General features: G+C 38.5%; 1 protein-coding gene across 1 annotated transcript in view; it reads right to left on the bottom strand.

Moving 5' to 3' along the window:
- Positions 1-11,930: 11,930 nt before the first annotated feature.
- Positions 11,931-22,941, bottom strand: part of DGKB (diacylglycerol kinase beta) — a 604,653-nt gene continuing 593,642 nt past the window's right edge. Inside the window, exon 26 of the mRNA XM_090046888.1 lies at positions 11,931-14,515. Within this exon, the coding sequence (XP_089903014.1) occupies positions 14,408-14,515 (108 nt within the window). The 3' untranslated portion in view covers positions 11,931-14,407. The remainder of the gene's footprint in view (positions 14,516-22,941) is intronic.

Here is a 22,941-nt window from a genome sequence, read left to right as displayed (position 1 = left end):
GCTGGATAGGCAAATTGTAGGAGCAGTCTGGCTCAGATGTGTGACTCTTGAGGGAGGTCTGAAACCAAAATTATGACTCAATCATAATTCTGTGCAACTAGCAGGATAATGTTGTCATTGCATAGCAATAAAGAAGCAAAATCATGAGAAGGACTTGTGGTGAAAGACATTAAGAAGAAAAGAGCTCTGATTTAACTAGGTAGAACTTAAGCTTAGGACTGTACATTCTTAAAGAGATGTCAGAGACAGAAATAGAAACTAAGATTTTGGCTTGGACAGATCAAGATAGTTCTTGAGTAGAGAAGCACATCTGTGAGATGTCCCAAGGAACATATGACTTAAAGTCGTTTCTGAATCCAGGTCATTGAATCCAGTCCCCTTGCACTGCAAACCATCATCAGGGGCTAGGCGAACAACTATTCACCAAAGCACCCCAAGGGAAAACTAGGAGCAATGGTCAGAAACTCCTAGAAGGAGGTTTCAGACTGGATATAATGAAAAAATTCTTTACAGTTCATGTGACCAAACTCTGGAATAGATTCCCACTGGGGGTGGTGCAGGCACCTACCCTGGAGATATTCAAAAGGAGACTGGATGAACACCTTGCTGGAAATATTTGACCACCCCCGCCAGTCTTTCCTGCCTAGAGCAGTAGGGCTGAACGCAAAGATCTCACAAGGTCCCTTCCAGCCCTAAACTTCTGTGAATCTGTGAATCTGTAATAGAACCTCTTTAATAAAATGAAATGATAACTGAATGTATGCCTAGGAAGGAAATTGCCTAGGGAAAAGATGAAGGAACCCAGGAAAGCTAGAGTGGGGAAAAGGAAGCTTTTCTGAACAGAAGAAAACAGAATCAAGGAAACCAAATAAGAAAAAGATTTCAAGCACGTGATTGACTCTATCAAAGGCAAGTGAATAGTCAATAAGGATAAAGAAGATGGACTGCATTTCTTTTGGCTAAGAAGAAGTCATTGGCCACTGTGGCAAGGTGGTATATATGAAGTCCAAGGTACTGAAGCTGGACTAGAAAGGGTCTAGGCTAGAAATGGAGGAGAGAGGGCAGTAGGTGGAGAAGCATAGAGAATTCAAGCATAGATTTTATAAAGTGGGAGAAAGTAATCAGTTTATATCTGTATTGAAAACCCCGCTTCTTACCAGGGTAAACTAGCCCACCGTGTGTGTATTTACATGTGATATTAAGCTGATTTCATGGGCATTTTGTGGCAGCCCCACCTCTGGCTGCTAATTGGCAGAGGGACCCTGATAGCCCTGCCCCTTGCTGTTGATTGGCAGAGTGTACTTTTACTCAGTCTACATGACCGCTGTTATTTTTTTGGTTGATTTCATGGGAAAACATGGTCAATGGCAGATATCTCAGTGATCACAGTAATCAAGACAATGTTGTGTTGTGATTTCCACAAAATCCGTGAAGCTGTGATTTAGGCCATTATTCCTGCTTAAATTAATACCTACGGATGCCTGTAGAGGGATGCGGGACTCACCTATGTATGTGGGATGTTTGCTCTGATGCACTATAATTACAGCATGTTGGAGCAGACTCAATTAATAAAGTCTGCAAAAACATGTTAATTTAGCATGCTCCAACAGTCTCTGTGTCACATGTATTCATCATGCCCATGCTTAAAAATGTTCCCAGGGGCACTTTAATTAAAACTGTCAAATGAGCTTTAGTTATAGTGCTCCCACCACCATATTGAAGCACAGGATGCTGCATACACAAGACATTGAGGGTGCTTTAATTAGAGCAGTTTCTGAAAGCTGCTCCAATTAAAATGCCCCTCCCCACCTCTAGAGCATATGTAAAGACACACTATGTCTCCTTAAGCAAAATGTCTCTGGTCCTTTGTATTTGAATACAGAATTAGTAACAGATGATAATGTAAAAAGTCACATCACCATTGTAACCTCACTATTTACTTTACCTGAAATACTCCTTTTACCAATGGGTAAGGAGAGTGGATTTTCTATCTTAGGGCATAGGTGGTACTCTTGTTTCAGAGAATGTTTCTGGATAAAAACACACATACACTATCCATCATTCCCACTTTTTTATAATGTTCTAACTCATGGCCTAATTACCTTGAAATGAATGTCATCTCCTGAGAATGGCACATGTAGGTTATGACAACAGAAACTTAGATAAAGACACTGGTTGTGCAATGATGATAAAACAGCAGTCAGGACATAGGGTGGCCTGACTGATCAATCCACTATTAGATAAAGGCACCAAAAAGCCCTGTTGAAGCATGTGAGCTATATAGACACTGGGCTGCCAGGTCAAACTGATGCAATTCTTCTTCTGGCAAAGTGTTTTGTTTTGAGTTTTTTCCCCACATCTGTCAGCACCCATAGATGTTAAATGCGGTTGCAAGCAAAAGGCTTTAGACAAATGCAACATTCTTTTTCAAACGTGCATGGGTGACTGGTGTCTCCTGAGTCAGAGAGGGCACTTGCCCCCCCCAGTGGCCAGTCAGTGACTTGGCGGGGGAACCCTCCATGACCAGGCTGGTGCAATCAACTGTGGGGTAACCACCCCTGGTCAGCACAATCGTGAGGGGACTGTGGGGATCGCTTTTCCTGGTACCCCCACACCCTAGCTGGTGGTCTTGCCTGCTTCCCTTGCCCATTACCTAAGCAGGGAACACTGCTGTCAGGGGGTGCAGCAGTGCTCTCAGGGGACTATGAATCACCACTGAACACCCTGTTTTGCATACCTTTTATGTTTGGCATAGTTGTCAGGTTTTATCCATATGACTCTTGTTTTCACCAATGCTTGTTTGGTTGGTTTTTTGATAGCACTGTAGCATCTAAGCACAGCCAAAAAACCCAAGTCACTATTGCTTTGCTGAGGTTTTAAGTATGTAAGAGCATGTATCCCGAAACAGCAACTATTCTAGTTAGAATCAGCCTGTAGAGAATGTGTCATACTGTAAATAATGCCAGGTTTGCTGAACTATTTGGGACCCTTAAAGCAATGGAGCAGAAGTTAACCCCCAACTCATTCCTTATTTTCTAAAAACATAACAGTTCAGCTACCAAGAGTAAAATCCTGACCCTGCTCTCTTTGAAAACTCCTATTGACTTCCATGGGGCCAGAATTTTCTCTCATGGTCTTAATTTGCAACTGTATTTTTTATTGTTTTAACCAATTCAATATCTGATTTTTATTGTCTTGACTTATTATTATCTTTAAAATTCATCATAATACCAGATTGGAATGAAAATCAAAAACTTCAAAATTCTCCACAAAATAAATTCTGTTCTAGAGAGGTAAGTTAGGGTATATCCATACTTTGGGAGTGCCATAGTGGAAGAGAGCACAACTTCTTTACACAATTCATACCCTGAAATGCATGTAATATAGATGTTTTAGAGCAGGACTGAATGCACAACAGTAACCTCTCTCTCAGGTATATTTATTGACATGCAACTACTGTCCCCAATAAGGCCATGCTACATTGCAGCATTACTGGGGTGTGTCTCCATGACCACACACATGCAGTTTGTGGTGCTGCAGACCCATCTGTGGTGCCGCAAACCACATGCACTGAACACGCAAGCATTTGCTGCACTGCTAATTTGCAGCACGGTGGTTTTCTGACACCAGAAAATCCTAGTGTAAAAATTAACCTGCACCAAAAAAAAGTGGGGTAGCACATGTGGTGGCAGCTGTGTTCTGCTGCTATTTGTCCCTGTGGAAACACACATGCACGCTCGTCTGGATGTGCCCCTGTGGTCTGCTGTAGCCATGTCATTAGGCTTATGTCCTCTCTCTCATGCACACTGGAGCAAAATAAGCAGCATGACAGCATGTACTATATACATACTATATCTATAAAATCAACAGATATCTATCTATCTATGTATAGACTTTTGTGCACAGACATGCATGTATTTTACTAGACAAGCTGTCAACAACCATGTTCTTTTAATGCTTTGACTAGCTCTCAGAGTAGTAGTCAAACCAATGAGGAACAACTGGCATCTGCCAAAGAATTATTATTTTGTCCAAGATACAGCATGCAATCCAAGGAAAAACTATAAATCACTTCACTGGCAAGAACTTCAACTGTCTGGCAGCAAAACACTGATATATGTGATGTAGCGATAGAATATCATCAAAAGGAATAGAACCTTATCTTACACTAAGAGGACATAACTTTTTCTTACACAGCCATTAACCTTGACATAGAGCCAGCTCCCCTCTTGTCCTGCATTGGTAAAAAACCAAAAAAACCAAACCAAAACAAAAAAAACTAAAACAGGGTTGTTGACTGAATTGGCAGGTTTCCTAAGGTGATAACAATTTTATGTGACCACTTAATATTATATAGTGATAAAGATACAGCCACTACAGAAAAAACCATGCAAATTTTAGGTAACCCTTAGGTGAATAGGCCCATTCTTTTGATAGATAACAAACAGTTCGACCTCACCAATTCATACAAGTGCCTGGGGACATGTTAAGGAGTACAAGATTCTAGGAATTACAGTGTAACCTTGTGAGGTCTTGAATACCTCATGTAAGTTGTTCAACTGGTTATATTTGACTGAACACATTCTGTACACTACATTATTATGGAGTTACAACAAACATTACATAAATATATTATTTTAAATTTATGGTAGTAAATATAATTGCATTATCTTAACATATTTTGTGTTATTCTTAAATAGCCTCATATTATACACTTATTTTATAGGAGTAATGAGGTCTTCCTAATAGAACAGCTAGCTTCAACACTGGCTGTTAAAAGTTTGATAAGAGGGGTGAGACTGTTGATGTTTTTGAAAGAATCACATTGAGATTTAATGAATTTTTACCATAGTTAGTAAAAAGGGACATTTTAAACTATTACAGTGCCAGTGTCGATCTATTTTGACGAATGAGTTTTGAGCAAAAAAGAATTATGATCTAAATCTGTCTCTTTAAGAACTCAAATAATTCAGTTTAAGGAAGGCTTCAAATTGTTGGAGATAATTACAAAGTTCATAATTTGATTTTACAGACCCTGAAGTATAGGAAGCAATTAGAGCCCATTTCAGAAATGATTTTAACATTTTAAAATTCAGCTTCATATCCAATTAGAATAAAAATAAAAAATTACAAAATTATGCACAAAGAGAAAAGTTTAGGAAACAAATAGGTGTAAATTGACTGAAATAATCTTATGCTTTGTTTCAATTTTGATTTTTTTTTTTGAATTGGTATTATAAAGTAACCTACAAAGGAAAAAGTTCTAAATGAACCTAAAAGCAAAAATCAAAAGGAATTTTCTGAAAAATGTTGAAACGGACTATGTTGAAAATATCAGAACTTTCAGAAAATATCAGAATTTCTCCTTTTCCCCTGAAATGAAATTCAGGAGATAATTGACTCAGTTTTGTCAACCACATTGCCATGGCTGGAACAGCATATTCTGATGGAGATTTTGTTGACCAGGTCCAGTGATAAAATACAAGATAAAAAGAACCTATCTTGTGATTGCGATCCTGATTTGAGTTTGCAGGACTAGCACACGGAAAAACTTTCCAAAACATCCTTTTACTTGGAACCAAATTATATTGATATAGAAAATAAGACATGAAACCTAATGATGCCATCATTACAAAGTCTCTGGTTAGAGTACAAACCCAGCATTCACTTCATTGGAGCAATAGATAGGATGAAAAGTCCTTAATTTATAGTTTCGGAACAAGAGGGTGCCTTGTTCTGCTGGTTTAAAAACAAAATCACAAAAGTAAAACAGTCGTTGGCTTCTCTGTCATTTCTACAAATGCTGGACACTGTATTATGCTTTAGAATCATTTAACTGCCTAAATTAGAAGGCCTATATTTCCAATTTCTGGTATCAAGAGAGTTTGAGATAACCAAACAGATTTACTTTTATTTTCAACATCATTCAGACTTACTGCTGATGGAAAGGACTCACACTTGGTGCTCATTATTTTCATGTCCTGTTGTCCCTTTAGAATTAAAACACAACTGAGCAGGTTGCCACTGTTGATGTTATTTTTACTTAAAACTCTGAACGGGAAAGGGATAGGGGAGCATGCCTTGAGACTGGTGTCTTCTATTTTCCTATTGATAGGCTGATCATAGATGGCGATATATTCACAACCTGGGCCCATCCAGCCCTTGGTCTTGCTCTACCCAGGCTACCAAGAAAGCTGCCAGTTACTTCCAGCTGTGACACTTTTTTATAATATGGATTTGTCACTGATTCAAGTACAACAAGCTTATTTCAAATAAGCCACTGAGCTGCTATCAGAAAGTAAATTTTTTTAGTTATTACTAAATTTGTTTGGCCTCAAACCAGTGAGCTACCAGTGAAAGAATCCAAATTCTGTTCCTGCTCCTTGAATCAGGCAGTCCTGGGGAATAACTCCACAAGTTTATTTGAAACTGGCACTTAAGACATCAAATGGTGTTGCTCTGTCATCAGCATAGTTGTTGCTTTTCTATAAATAACAATACCCAGTGATTATCACTTACTCTTTGTATGAGTCACATGTGAAGAGCTCCCCGAGGTGCTTCACAGGTAGTCCTTCATATCATGAATCAGAGAGAGAAAACAATCTCTGAAAGGCTGCCATGCCAAGAGTTTCTAGATACCTAGAGAGTATTGTCCCTTATTTATAGCTTCAAGCTGTAAGGCAATTTGACAGAAGTGATGTGAACAGTCATAGAAGTTTCTTTGCATTAGTTACTGTTCTCGTTGAATAAAAAAGGATGGAGAACCTATTTTCACCATGCAACAAAAATGTTATTTGTCAAGGAAAAATCTTAAGTTTGGTGCTGCCATCACAGGGAGTTGAAACTACAGACAGGCCCCCAGAATGTGCCCTCTGGGTGACCTGGAGGTTTGTCAATCACAGAGCATGAGGTAATCTGATCTAACGCACATGCTCAGTTCACTGACTGCATGATGTAATTTGACTAGAAATTTCTCTGTGAAGAGTGTTCTGATTGGTCACTAAATTTTTATAAAAGGTTTGTGAGCCGCCACCCGGGTGTGGTGAGGTAGTGTGCGTGTGTTTTGGAGGAGAGACTGTGCTCGATCCTGTGAGCAGAGGCTGAGGACGGCAGGGGCTGTGAGGCACAAGCAGAGGCTGCGGACGGCGGGTGGAGCGACTAGTCTTTTTGATCTCGGTTATGGGACTGTTTGGCTTCGATTTTGACTTTGGCTTACTTTGTTCTGGCTTCTCATCTCCAACCTCGGTTTACAGACTGTCTTTTGGACTGGCGTCAAGACCCTGTTCCTCGATTCACTACGTTACAGTTTTTGTTGTTTGTTATCCTGTTCATGAGCTGTCGACCAGCCCTGGGACTAGCTAGTGGGCAGCCGCACCTATCCCTCGGGGGTAGAAAGCAAGGGCTCGCTAGTGAACCCTGTGGGCCAACAGACCCCTTTGTTGTTCGCTATACTGTAACTGAAGAAATATCTGAGCCTCCGCTTCCCAAGCGTGAGTAAATAAATCATCTTTGTTTAAACTTCCCGCACAGCTCACACTCCACCGCCGCTAATCCCACCTGTTCGTATTCCAATTGCCACCCTGGCCCACCGTGACCTTGGGGCCCGAATCACTCGATGTTCAGTTACCCCGACGTTATTCAGTACTGAAATCTCAGAAAAAACTTTATAAACAATGATATATATGATGCATGCAGTACTGTTTTCAATGCCTTGTGACTTTCTAATGCTTTAATCAATTGGAGTGAAATTATACATGGTTACTAGCTAAAAGGAGACCAGTTATCAAATTTAAGTCAAATCCAGGTTCAGTCTTTGAGTGTAAGAATGGTAAGCATTCCTCATTATGAAATAGATGAAAGCTGTATAGCAATTTTTCATAGCTGTGTGTCTGTTGGCGAAGATTGATATGTGGCATAAAATTTGCCCTCAATGTTAAAAAAAAAAAAATCTTCTCATATCCCAATGAAAGTAAGTTTTAATTTACTGGGAGGCAACATCACCTTCAGTTTAACCAAGAATGGTGTCATGGTTTTGCTTATAGATTCATAGAGTCCAGCTTATAGGAAAGGTAAAATGGGGTAGGAGCACAAAAAAGGAAAAAAAGGTTGCTTCTACTCAAAAACATCTGGGAAAGAGCAGCCTGCTCCACAGCCTTCTGTTAATTGAGCAGATTGTGGACAAGGCCAGCAATAGTTTTCTGCAGAGGTGAGCCATGTTGCTCACCTCACTTTTTCAAGATATTCAAATGTGACTCAGTTTCTCTACCATTGTCTCAGCTTTTTTGGCCTTTTCTTTTATTGTAACAAAGTATCCAGAAATAAACAAAACCCTACAAGCCTTTATGGAAGTCCTTTCTTTTGCTTATGTGTTTTTTTTTGTTTTTTTTTTCAAAGTCCCCTTTCTCTCTGCTGCTGCAAGGGCTCAGTGGTTTATCATGCTGCTTGAGCCAGCCTTCACACTTTGGCGTGCAACAATCTTTATTATTCCTAACTGGCAGACATTTCTATTGTCTACTTAGCTGCACTGTGGCAGCAGGGAGTATTGTACTCTTAACCCAGAAGGGTCTGACATTATGTAAAACTTGTTTCATGATATCTTCGGGCTGTGATTATTCCCTGCTCCAGTTGGGAACCACAGAATCATAGAAAAGCAGGGCTGGAAGGGACCTTAGGAAACCATCTATTCTAACTCTCTGCTCAGGGCAGGATCATCCCTACCAAAACCATCCTAGGCAAATGTTTGTCTAACCTGTTCTTGGACACTTCTGGAACAATCCTCATAAGCAAATACTAGGCAATGCCCAGTGCTTCTGAGGAAGGTGAAAAAAACCTCAATGCCAGCAGCAGAGTGAACCAGAACTCTCTATCATGTGTCCGCTCAAATAAGCCTATGCCAGCTCCTTCAATCTTCTTGCAGAAGCCAGTTGTGGAGCTCTGCTTTACTCTTTTTCAGCTATTGAGAATGTTCCTCTGCAATTTCTACCTGCTCTGGGCTGTACAGCTCTTCTCGTGATCTCTGAGTTATGCTCGGAGAGGTCTCTGAGGAGTATGTGTGTAGGGCGTTGTGGGGACGTGCGGGAATCTCCTGGGCTTTCCAACTGTTCCTCTCACAGCATGCTCCTGAAGAATGGCCAGTCATGGAGTCTTGAGCTTACAGGAAGAGGATTGTACTCCAAACACAGCCTTAAAAAAACAGTGGAAAGACAGTGGCGAACAGTCTGTAGCGTCCTCACGGGGAGTATGTAGATTGCCTCAATACCTGTACCTGGCCTCAACTCCAGTCCTCACCACTGCTACATGCTCCTATCTTGATATCTATAATTAGCTTGTTCCTGCCTATGACTCTCAGCTCCTTACTTCTGGAGTATTCCTGCCTCTTAGCTTTTGACTTTGGTCCCTGGTTAAGGCACTAGCCACCCACATCCCCTTACCTGACCAAAGCCCTTTGATACAATACCTGTCTCTCTTCTAGGCCTTCCACTGGAATCTTCCTCATTTATTTGGCATGTTTTTTCAAGGCATTTGTGGGAAACTGCAGATGGTTTTATACAGATTTCACTCACTTTCAGTTTTTCCCAATGGTCAGCTTTTCTGAGCCCAGAGCTGACCCAAGATGGGTGCGGGGCCTGGGGCAAATCAGTCTGCGTGGGGCCCCTTTAACACTTTACAGAGCTGTGGGACCCCCACAAAGGCAGGGCATGGCAGTGCCATAGCAATGAAAATTGGCATGGGGGGAGCAGATCCCACATGCCCTGGACAAGCTGCTCTTCAGCAGATGCAAAACCAGCGGCATGCAGCAGAGAGAGGGGGGTGGTGAATGGCCTGACATTTCTTCTGCGGTGTGGGCTGAGTGGCCAGTTCCAGGTAGACCATGTGGGAGTGGCCATGGCTGCTCCATGGGGCCCCCCAAAGTGTGGGGCCCGGGGGGGTCATTCTGATTGGCCTTACCCAAGGGCTGGTGCTGCCTGAGCTACTCTACAAAGTAACAGCTGGAAGCTTCCTATAGACCTGATCGTTTTCAGCCAGTTTTGCTAGACTAAAATCCCATGTACCAGCTAGGAATCATAAGCCCTAAAACTTCCTGTAGATGGCAGGAAGCAAGTCATTGTGAAATTGTCTTAAAGAGCCAGCTCTTTTAGTGGAACCGCTCACTAGGCACCTACCTACATTGCAGCAAGATGAAGAAATTTTCACAGGTTGCTTGCAGTGCACATAACTTATTTTGTAATCTTTTTGTGGCAAGCCCCGCTTTGCTGCTGATTTGCCGTGGGGCCTGGAGGCCCTGCCACTCTCCCTGATTGGCCAAGAGGTCAGTCACTCATCTTCAGACTACAGCATGGCATGTGGCTTCTTAAAAGATGGGGCTGAACCCTTTTCGCTTTTCTGATTGGCACCTTTACTAAATCTATGTCACTAGCTCAGCCTCTCAGCAGCTCTCTCTCAAAACATGTGCTCTATGGCTAGAGAGAGTGCTATGCTTTCTTTTCATTCTGGTAAGCTTTTATTTTATTTTTTTGGGGGGGGAGGGGGTGCAATTCCAGACAAAATTCTAGGAAATCTCAATTTTTGCAGTGACTGCAGAAACCATTTTTTGTGGTTTCTGTGAAAATTGCAAAACTGTGATTAAAGTAGGTTCCTACTGATTACAAAAAGCAATAGCGTTAGTACATTGTTCCAGTAATAAATAAAATCATCCAAAATATGCTTTAAAGTAACTTTTATCATTTCTCTTTCAATTTTTTTGGGCATGCAGTGCCAAAACCAGACTTTTTTGAGTCCCCCCCCCATATAACTTGAAATATTCTCATTTTACTTTGTAGGCCTATTAATTTCACAAAGTTTTCAAAAAATGAACATCATTGTTACTGCATATATTTCTGAAATATACTGTAACATTAATGTGGGAACGATGATAGATTCAGAGCGTTACTTCTATTTCAGAACCAGTAAAGAAATTTCAGTATTTTTTAGCTCATCATATATGTAAATGAAAAATTAAGGTATCCTCTCAAACACAGAGATGCAGAGGAACCATAAAATGTAAGGAAATCTGTTAATTTTAATGAACAGCTTTGTGAGATGTAGAACAGGTTAACCACTGGATAAATTCTGTGTGCAATAGTGATTTAACAGTGATTATATTCTTGCCTTTCATTTTCTTTTATTGTAGGCACATAAGTAAGTAGGCCTGGCTCATTTCAAAACTTGACTTTTTGCTGAGGGTATTTGGTTTGAAGGTTCTCTATGTAAAGAATCTAGGAATGGCCATAACAAGGGAAGTAAAAAGATGAGGAAGGGAAGGAAATGAATGAACAGAAGTCAAGAAAGGAGAAAGGATAGTTTTCTGGACTGAATATTGCATTCAGCAGTGGCAATGTTCTAGCAAGTAAATGGCAAATTTGCCAATCTAATGAGATCATTCAGTCAGTTTTAGTCTATGAGCAGTTTGCACAAATTATCATACCTGGATCTCTCCCAGTGCTTCATTTAAGTCAAACGATGGTTTTGTCATTCATTTTAGTGCAAGGTTGCACCTCAAGAAATGTATGTCTATATCTGCTACATGAAGGTATTTCTGTATATTTTTTTTTACATTAAGAAATAGAAGTGTATTTTTTAATTGGTGACCACACAGAAGATATTAAAGAAAAAATGTGAATTACTTTGTCATCAAATATACCATATTACTTTCATGTTGTATTCCATGTACTATAAACTTTTCCCTTGGCTTTCAGAACATCATATTCTTTCAGTATCCACAATTTCTACGTCGTGTTTAATTACCATATAGGTTGCATTAAAAAACTATCATGATGATTAGTAGGACTATAAAATATAACAGATAAAAGCAATTGTCTATATACAGTAAGATGGCCAATTCATTTTATTAAATCTTTCAGTGGGAATGTCATTTATGAGTTAGCTTCTTTAACCTAGCTATCACAAGAGAAATGAACTATTTGGGTTGTGCTTAAACCCATCCTTCTCTCTATATAGAAAAAATCATATATCTGACAGCTGGCACCTTTAAATTAAAAACATGGTTAAAGAATAGTTTATGCACCATTTTATTTGTTTTTCAGGGTTACAATATTAATGAGATTATCATAGAGGGCACATAATATAATTGATATCATTAAACACATTTTGCCACAAAAGGTTGAATAGCAACGGTAGAAAATTCTTTGTTAAGATATGTGAAAATACCTGTAACCATAATTTCATAAAATCAATGTACAGTACACATTATGTAACATTATGCCAACAAGGTATTTCTTTATGCAAATACTTTTTGCCCTCTATAGATAACTGCAGTAACTACACTGCAACAGACTCTTTTTTTGGTGTGTGGATATATATGCAATATACAAGAGCAATAGTTTCTGTTTTATCATAATTGTTAATAACACTGGTCCCAGAAATGGTGAAATACAGTATCTTAATTTTAGCAAATAACTGTCATTCTGATTTTTTAACTAATGCTGAACTTAATTGGTATTTGCCTCCTAATGTTTACAGAACATTGAGAGCACATTTCATATATATTTAATCTTTACCATCAATATACTGCCTTTTAGTTCAGTATCTACTATATACAAAGGAACTCTGTTGAGTTCACACACTTAGGAACCAAATAATATCAATTTTACTTAAACCCATGCACAGTGTCGTGCACTACAGAATAATTAAATGTGAGTTAATTTTTTTAAGGATGAATGAATCAATATAAAATAGATTTGATAAAACATTAGCACGTTAATGGAAAGATAAAGGTGGGAGCAAACTAATAAATCATGCATTTCAAAAAGGTTTTATTTTCTCATGGGATGTTTGAGAACAGAAAACATGCAGTGATGAGGTGCAGGTCATTCTGTATGAAGAGCAATGTAAAGATTGCACAAAAAAGCATCTTACTGTAGATCCAGATTGTAAGTTTATATGCAACATTGAAAAAGGTTGTCATTCTCGGATTTGCCTTAGGCAATTCAACAGTGCCATGCAAACCATAGGCAAATACCTGTGCTGTGATTTCTAAGCTGCTGAGAAGTTTCTCAGAGAGCTGAGAAAATGAAGACCTGAACAACTGCTTCCCAAATCATTTTAAGAGGAAAAGTTTTGATTCATGGAAGCAAATTATAAAAAGTTTTGAATCATGTCCATGCTGTCAGGAGATTGATTCAGACTATGAGAAAGTTGTGTATGTTGTAAATGTACAAATAACAGTAAAAGAAAATTAGATATAGTTTTAATTGTGCAGTACTCATCGTATGTGTCTGTGTTTATTACTATATGAAACAAATGAAAGGTGAACACTTTACTTGCGATTAACTGACTGTTTTTCCTATCCTAGAATTAGTCTGGACATTGCCAAGGTAATCAAAAGAACTGTAAATTTTCAGAAGTGAATCTGCTCCAGCGTGCTTGATTAATTATGCATTAAGCCATTTCTTTGAAGCATCCTTCACTAAATCTTTGGTGGGAAATGCACTTTATTAGGCATGAGGTTTGGCTGTTTGTGTGCATACACACTGCACTACTGGTCAATATGCAAAATGATTTAAAGTTTGGCATACTACAAAGATTTATTGCTGAGTTGAGCATTTTAATGTTTCAGCAAACAATGTTGCTGGCTAGTTTTACAGGTAGTATTATCTTTTGTCTTAGCATGGCCTTAGTCTCATAGCCCTTAATCAGGCAGACTTTCATTAATACCAGATCTTGCAAAAACTTACACATGAGTAATTATATGCATGCAAATAGTAATGCAGGTCAGCTGAATAAGATGTTTTTATGTGTAAAGTTACTCATGCCTGTGTTTGCAGGATGAGAGGTATCTTATCAAAGATATAAATACTTGAGTACTATTTTGTGGGGTTCAAATGCAAAAGAAAAGTATTCTTAAGAGTGGGAAGCAATGTTAAATGTAAAAGTATGAGTTAACGAGACCTGTGACCTTTCAGGCTCTTTTGCAACAGGTCAAATCGATTACCAATTCCAAACTTCTTCAGATTACGAGAAGCAATTATCAAATCTATGGATTATGATAACTGCATTAGAGTAAACTAGAAATGGAATCATATCAAGAAAATCAAATTACTTATGGCATTCCCTTCTTGTATTTCATGGCAGAATTATCTCATAAATTAGTAAATGGTAATGCATGCAACAAAAATATGCCATATCACTTTATGTAAACATCTGCTTTCTTCATGCAAAATGCCTACAAAACCGTGACAATAATTTTTCTAATAGCATCATTTTACATTAGCTCAGTCACAGAAACTGCTATACCAAATTCCATGATTCTGCAAGTAAAGAATATTCTAAAACTCTTGAAAGATTTCCAGCATGAATATTCAAAAGCCAATGCTGCTAATTTATTTTCTAAGAACTCAGCTACAAAGGCTTATTCCTTGCTGTGGTTCCTTGTTCTTTTGATGATGGAGGAGAAAAGACCAGTTTTTGGAGGAGGTCCCATCAGTATTGGGGCTTGATTCTTGTGGGTTATTTTTATCTAGGGGAGGAAAAGAAAATATAGTTAGTATTTAGCTAGCACAATCTCTCTTGTATTTTTGCAAAACACCAATGTAGCTGAATCATTTTGGATCTTAAAAATTAGCTCCTTTCCTTTCATATAACCAAAGATTGAAGAGAAAAAATTAACATATATTTTATTATACCTAATATTTGAAATACCATAAAGCAAATCCATTATATTCAAGGTTACCATGCATAATTATAATTATTTGTGTTATACTATTAAATACATAATAACTTCTTGGCAATATGCTACCTATTTGGGAGATTTATAACCAGCATTATCATTGCTTGGATTTTAATGTTTTATGTATCCATGGGATGAAAAATAATTTAATAGCAGGAAAGGACACATTGTAAGATGGGGCAACAAGTTGGTGCTCATTATTAAAATATACATGGTGTTGTCTTATAGTATATGTTATTTATTTTCCTAATCAGATTGTTCTCTTTTAACATAAAACACAATGCTTAATATCAAAATAACCATTGGAATTAAAGTAAAAAGTTAACATGTAAAAAAAAGGATGAACTAGTGTTCTAATTTGTTAATTAACTGGCAATAGAATAGACTCAAATATTGAAAAGCCTGTTTAAGCACTTTGAAAGACTGCTCTAAAGCCACCCATTTTGATTTCTTTGATATAAAACTACGAATCACCTTAAATGAGACAACCTTAAAGTAGATTATGTCTGCAATTTTCTCTAATTCAAGTCTAAATTAGAGAAGACATTTTATGAATGTATGCTATGCTCAAAGCTAATTGAAAGCAATTATCAAAGTGGCATTTTGTCTGTGACTTTAAGATACATTGTAAGATAATAAATGATTCTCATTATGTAATAAAAAGGTCACATCTTGCCTTTGGGCTAGTGACGCTAAGAGTTTTTCAAAAGCAATCTGAGACATTTTCTTTAGTGAACTACGACTAATACAAGAACCATCACTTATTAAATATCAGTTGTCACCTGCACAGTACCCACATCAGAGATGGGTATTTCTTTCAAAAAGAAACACCACCTCATTAAAAACTGCAAAAAATATATCTCTTAAAGTGCATACCTGACATTTTCAAGTTAAAATAAATATCCTTCACTTGTCATTCACTAATAGTAATGAAACAAAAAATGTATGCCACGTGGAGAGGCTCATTAAAATATAGAACAGGCTATTTCTTAGGATAGGAATTTACTTTACAATCTAAAGAGACCAAAACATAAAAATCTTCATGGGATGAGTAGGTTTATTTAACTACATTGGAACCTTAGCTTACTCTTCACATGCGCATTGCAATGCCACTATATAACTTTAGAATAACATCAGTATTCACTGGCATCAAATTTAGTTTATCTTTCTCTTTGCTATTAGGTTTTGATTAATTTCACCCAGAGAAGTATTCTTGCTCTAGAGACTTGGTGACAAAACAATTTTTCACAATAAACACCACTTCAGGTTCCACTTTGGAGGACAGATTCTCAGCTGGGGTAAATTAGCATAGCTCTATCTATATCAATTTCCTGTCAACAAATGATCCAGCTCTGAAAATCTCTCTCATGGCTTGGTATAAGCCATACATCACATGCATAAGATATGTTTGGCTTTGGAAGTGACGACAGTGGCCACATACAGTCAGCCTGATCACAGAGTTCAATAATGAGCTAATCAGCAGCTACTACTTGATTGAGCCATTTTTGGAAAACAGCTGGTGCAGGTATCTCCAAAAAAAACCCCTTGCTTCTCACATATCTCCCTGACCATCACAGCTACAACAACACTCTAACCCTACTAATTTCACTGAGACTAAAATACGTAGAGAATATTAAAACTCAACCATGATGAAGCAGCAGAAAAGTTTTCTTTCCACTGATGTAATTTTATAATTCTACAAATCGTGTTCTACCCAGCCAGAGAGCAAAAGGCAAAGGATGGCTTTAAAAAGAAGTGGAGGGGTAATCTTGAGGACTCATTCTGAAATCCCCTAGAAGGGGAGGACATATTGCGTCTCTCAGGACAACTATAATTACTTTCTGACTAAATTATTTGTAAATCTCTTTCATTTGAACCAGCTATTCTGGATACCAGCACCCCTCTCACACTTTTTTATACCATTGGATAAGAATAACTAAGCAGTTCAAATACATATTCTCTGAAAAGGGCTCCAGAGTCTGAAACCTCAACCTCTTTTGTGTCTGAGATCTAGAACCTCTTGACTTATCATGGAGTGCATCTTAGGTTCTCTTCTCAGGCTTTTCTGAAGGGAGTGGTTTCAACCAGGAGTGAGAAGTCTGAGTGGAAAAAGCATATAGTCTTATTATGCTTGGAGGATTTAATATGGACATGGGAGTCAATTTGAACATTTTCGGTAATTATTCTGAAAGATCAGTGTATACGAGGGTATACAGCCTTAAGTACATCTTTATGAATGTGGTGTAGTGAGCAGATCTTCAGCTAAGATAAACCAGCTTTATTCCACTGACATCAACTATATACATAAACAAAATTTAAGCTGAAGAGAGTAATGTATGACCTTGTATATGAAGATTTATGAAATATCTGGGGGATTACTTATTAAATTCAACTTATCTGCTACTCTCCGCAAACACACCTATGTCATCTCTTGTTGAACTACATTAAAAAAAGACCCAATATGCTTAAGGCCCAGTAAGCACATACAAACTCTCACAAAGACACAGGTAACAGCTATGTGAAAAGAATCACAGTCATAAATATGCCCATTCCAATTTTTAAAAATGGCAATATTTTGCATTCTACTGTAAAACCATCATTATCACTAACTGTCGATACTTTCGTAAAGTCAATTTGTAGAAATTTTATGGAATACTTCGAGTTCTAGAGCTGGGAAAATTTACTCCGTTTTCTTGGACACAGGAAATGCAATCATGGATAATTCTTGCAAAAAAATGACAAAACATGCAAAGCTGATGAAGAAATTGAGAGGCAAGCATAAAAAATACACAAGAAAATGCTTCTGCTTGGAGTAACTTTATATATTTAGGGGGGAAAAAATCATAAAAACCCAGAAAAGTTGCATCCAACAGGAAATTGCAAGCTCAGATACAAACTGTGCAAGGCAGATTTTGTCCGTGTTGAAAGTTCCGTAAATAACATTATTGTAAGCCCCTTCCAGTCGTATGTTTGTGCCTCTGCTGAAATCAATGGCAAACTCCCATTCACTTCTTCAGGGCCCAGATTTCTTCCTATGAGTCTGTAGTCTTAACAATGAAGTTTTGCAGACTGTGACATCTAATAAATGGCTCTAACAAAAAATTTAGCATTAGAAATTTTAAAATAACTTTTGCAGTCATGGAAAGTGCATTTAATGATATATTTGCTGAAAGGAAAACCATAGCCAGTTTTGAAAACGGCATAATTCTTAAAATTAGAGATGGTAATTGCTCTCTATTTGAAGATAACTTCTGTAATAAATGAGAAGTCCAAGTCTGTGATATTCAAGATGTTTATAAATGCATAAAATGGACATTTATTTCTTTCAGGAGCAGGTCCGAGCTTCAAAATATGCCTAGAAGCTGCATTAATACAGTGCATCCAGTAAATAAAATGCACTAGGGAGTAATACATTGAATGTATTAGCTGCATTTCTTATACCTAACAGTTTTCCTTTTATGTGATTGGACTCTACAATATGCACTATTTATGTATGTATGCATTACTGATTTCATGGTATGCTTAAATAAGAGATCATTACCTTTCCACTGAAAAGAGAATGTGGTGCTATAAATATGGGAACTAATTAGGATCACCGATACTAAGAAACTAGAAACTGCAAATGAAGACGATAGTCTTCATTTTCTCTAATTTCTGTTAAAGTGTTTGGATTAACAGTAAGGAAGTGAATTCTACCTTTTAGGGGCCACAAAGTAAACTCAAGTATGAACACACTGATGCAGTGGTTTGAGGGCTCTGTGATCACTTTACTCAAAGCTGTCAACAGAAACTAGCTGTGAGGTTGGCTGGGAAGTGTGCTCTAACATAAGGAACTGTTTCCCAGTGGAGAGGCTACTCCCTTCCGTGGGAAGGCATGGTTGCAGTACTGCTATTCCACACCATTCACCAAGAGAGGATGGGCCCAGAGGCAGCTCAGCAAGAACATCCCTTAAGGCTGTTCTAACCTTGAGAAGGGAGACCACACTGTGCAGAGATGTGATGGATTTGGAACTCTCTCTCCTGGCTTCTGCTGTGTTCATTTTGGCCAAACTCTTTGATTCAGTCCGATGATTTTAAATAGTGGGTTATGCCACATTTCTTTTAAATAATTTCTTAACAATATTATTGTGCAAAATGCAATCAAACCTAATCAGTTTGGCATTAATTAAGCTCTAATAATATACTCTAGTATCTCTTCTAAGTAGTGTGATCCGTTTCCCCTTCACACAGGTAGATTGGAAAACATTATGGTGTCATCATAATTTTTAAACATACTGAGAAAATGACAGAGCTGCAAAATTAAAATAAATGATTAATGGCATTTTTTTCATGTTTTGTACTAATAGGTATCACTGAGCCTTTAAATTAATAGAGCTGTCAAGCTCAGGGTTGTTACAGATCCAGCACAGAACTAAAATGGAAATTATGTATTCCACAGACACCTAAAGATGACACTTTGGAATATTTTAAATTTTAATTAGGTGCAATTGTTTTCCCCCCTCCCTCCCTCAAACCACTGCAAATTAATTGGCAATTAGTCACAACTAATTCTTTTCTTAACAATCTGAACTGGAAAGATAGGTGCATTACATGTTAGCATACTTGTCTGAGGTGCAGAAAGCACACATGCAGTAAATTGCATTGTCAATTACAAAAACTACTGTTGTGAAATTAAGAAAAATTATGCATAGGTAAACAAAACTAATTAATGCGCAATGTACCAGTGAACACAAAAAATAACGCCCAACTGCACAATAAAGTGTCAGACCCTCAACAAAAAAAAAGTAATACACCCTCTGCTCACTGTCATTAGAGAGAAACTTTTCTAAAGATTGGCATCAATTTGTATGTTAACTATTTAACTACTACTTAATGTTTCCCTACATCAGCCAATGCAACTAGGGTGTGATCCTGCTCCTGCTGAAAAAACAGACGCAATGGATGTGTTTAAATAGGCACAACATATTCAATGACATAAGAGAGTGGATGGCTTGAGAAATTCATGGGATGAGAAGAGTGGTAGCTTTTCTGTGCCCTTTCCATGGCCTGTTGGGGCTGACAGAACTATGCAAAAGTGAGTTCCTCTCTTAGAATTTCCCATCAGATGAGGCAGATGCTCTTCAGTTGGTGCGTAAAAAGTATCTCTCTCTCCCCACATACTGCTTAAGTAGTGAGTTGGCCTTGTTTGGGCATTTTGCACCATGGTTCAATTGTACCCTTAGGGAATTAGAGAAAGGCCAGGGGAAAATGACCCATTATTCAGGCTTATTCACCAGAGAGCATATAAAAATAAAAGACTGAAAAACAGCCAAAACATACAATTTTCTGGTCTAATATACATTATGAGCAATAGTACAGGGGAAAAATAATGGCTTAATAGTAAATTTCCTTTTGATCATTCTTATCAATAGATATACAATGTACCTGATGTTTTAAAAAAAATAATTTTATGACATCATAAATTTCTGGCTCTCCATTAAAATGGACCCATCTAAGGATTATTATTGTCATTTGTTCATGGAGGAAGAATGCCTGCATCTTCTATTAAGGTCTCTTTCTTCTACTTTAGTTTTGTGATGCTTAGCAGCTTCAGACTTGATGTTCACCAAGTCAGGAACAGATGAAAGAAATGTAATCACAGTTATCTGTAATTAAGACAGAATATTCTTATAGCTTTCTAAAAACAATGCTATTAAGCTAGGTAGTTAAACTGAAAGATTATTTTTCTTCCAGAAATCCTGATGGGTGAAGTTAGAAATTTATCGAATTAACTTGAAAGCCTTTGAAGATTCATTACTATTAATGACCTGTTTGGAAATCAGGTGAAACCATAAATATCTTTCATGTCACTGTATTTGTCTGAGAGAGCTATGATAAAATTTCCTCTGCAGCTAATTAGACAAGATGTTTAACATAACATTAACGTTATAATCTTTCCTTCCCCAAAAGAACGTTATACAAAAAGATGGTGAAAACAATACAATTTAGGCTTCAATCCTACAGCTTATTATGCTTCAGCAGACTGATTGGGGCTCTGGGTAGCACAGCAGTCTGCCTGTATGCAACATACTGCAGAAACTTGGATAATAATATGAGAAGGGTGGTGATGCTCTCTATTTTATATCTGAGTACATTGCTGACACAGTGTGGCCTTTCTCCCTATTGAGACTCCTTGGTACTACTCCAATGCAATTAATAAATATAATACACAGCTGTCATATTGTTTACATTATTATAACTATACTAAAATCTTGAATCAATTTGGATCAGCAGAAAATTCCCATAGATTTCACTGCAGTCAGGATTTCATATAGAAAGCCAGATCCAAAATAAAGGACATTGGTGCTTAAATTCAAAATTGCAATCCATGCCCACTCTCAATAGCTGTCTAACTTGAATTAAACCAAAATTCACTAGACACATTGCTGCTTAAACTAGCTTAAACTAATTTAGATACCTTGCTTCTGGTTTTTGCATGCATAGGACTGCCTTGGCCTGAGCAGGCAGGTGCCTAGCTCCTGTCTAAGCCTCATCAGAATCCAGAAGCTTGATAGAATATTTTTGGGGGCCTGATCTAATAGCGTGCTTGGAGCATACATGCGTACCATACAATGCCTGAATCAGACTTCATAAAAAGTGGGCGACAGGCATGGTGGTGGTAGCAATGGTGGCAGCACCCGCATTTATATCACAGTCTAATATGTCTTCGCAGTAAGTGGAAGGCTTGTATTCTAAGCTTGTCTAAGTCTGAGGAAGTTCAAACCCACCTCTCCCCACTCCTAACCATCAGATCATAGGCTCTGCTGGGGTAGTGTAGAGTTAATTCCCCTGCATCTCTCCTGTTGAACTTGGCCATTGAAAGCAGTGGTGATGCATAGGAGGTGCACGGGGGTGCACGTGCACTCCCTGGGAGCACAGATGCACCCCCTGACTGGCCACGCGTGCCGCTTAGGCGATGGGCAGATGGAAGCATCCGTGCTCCCTCCCCCCCCCGCAAGTGCTGGCCAATCGCTGCGATCGCTGCAGCTGCTTCTGGGAGTGGCTGCAGTGATTGGCTGGTGCTTGCCCCCCCAGGTCAGCAGGATTGACTGTGGGGGACACCCCCCCAGTAAGCAGCATTGGTCGTTGGGGGGGGCATGTGCCCCCCCCCAACTAAGGATCCACCAGTTGCCCATGATTGGAAAGAAGGAATGCAAGATTCTTGGGACCAGGAGGAGTGAACACAAGTTTTGATTTTAGCCAATGACCGTTCAAATGTAGAATGTAAAATGTATTTGACTCCAGGCACCATGACCCTAAAAGTTACCTGTCACAGCACCATACTGGTTCTAGCCCATAGTCTCCAACAAAACCATATAGAACGTAGGGCAGGGTGCCACCTTAAAAGCTGGTTCACAGAGGTACCAAATGGAGTCTGCTGTGGGCCCAATCCAGCCTGAGGTATGGACTTTGCCCACTCCTGCTCCAGTGGATTCACTGTCTCCTTTGAAGTTAGGGGTGTGTGCATTGGGGAAGCCATGTAAAATGTTCTGGAGGTAGTGATTATTAGTGGGTGGCTACAAGGCTCCTGGTATGGAGAGGGAGCATGGAGGTCCCTGGTTGAGGGAGGCAGCTGTGAGTAAGAGAAGGCTGACCCCAGGGAGACTTTCACATGATTTTTATGAATGGCAGGTGATAGTCTGAACATAGGATAAAGATTTTGTCAGTCTTGTTCTATCACACTTTGTTGTCAAAGCAATTGATCACTTTTTCCCTTTTTTTTTAAATACTGTTTGTTCTCCCTTGAAATATACCCTTTTGTTTTCCTGTTACTTTACCAAAATGCTGTAGTAAACTGTGATTTCTGGACAAATCAGTAATGTAGGTATACCCATTCAGCAGAGTGGGGATCCAATAAGCTTTGCAAATCCAGAGTGAATCTCCGGGAGCACCCTGACACCCTAGGGTTTTGTTACACTAGCATCTATGGATATTAGCTTTCAGTGTAGCACAGTAAAGTCCTACCCACTGTGAAAGGAATGCAGAATCTTTTTGCCCAGTCTGAGCAGAGGAGTCAGCAGGCACAGATCTTCTTGGTCTCAAGGGGCAATTTGCATGAAAAGAGATTGCAAGTAAAGCATGCAGCAAATTCTTTAGCATCAGAGACAAAAGAGAAATCAAAAGCATGCAAATCAGATTTTACAAATTATGGGGATTATCACAATATTTTCTGCATT

This window comes from Crocodylus siamensis, chromosome 5, assembly GCF_052110815.1.
Source record: "Crocodylus siamensis isolate JL-2025a chromosome 5, ASM5211081v1, whole genome shotgun sequence".
Lineage (NCBI taxonomy): Eukaryota > Metazoa > Chordata > Crocodylia > Crocodylidae > Crocodylus > Crocodylus siamensis.
This window is presented reverse-complemented; position numbering and strand designations above follow the sequence as displayed.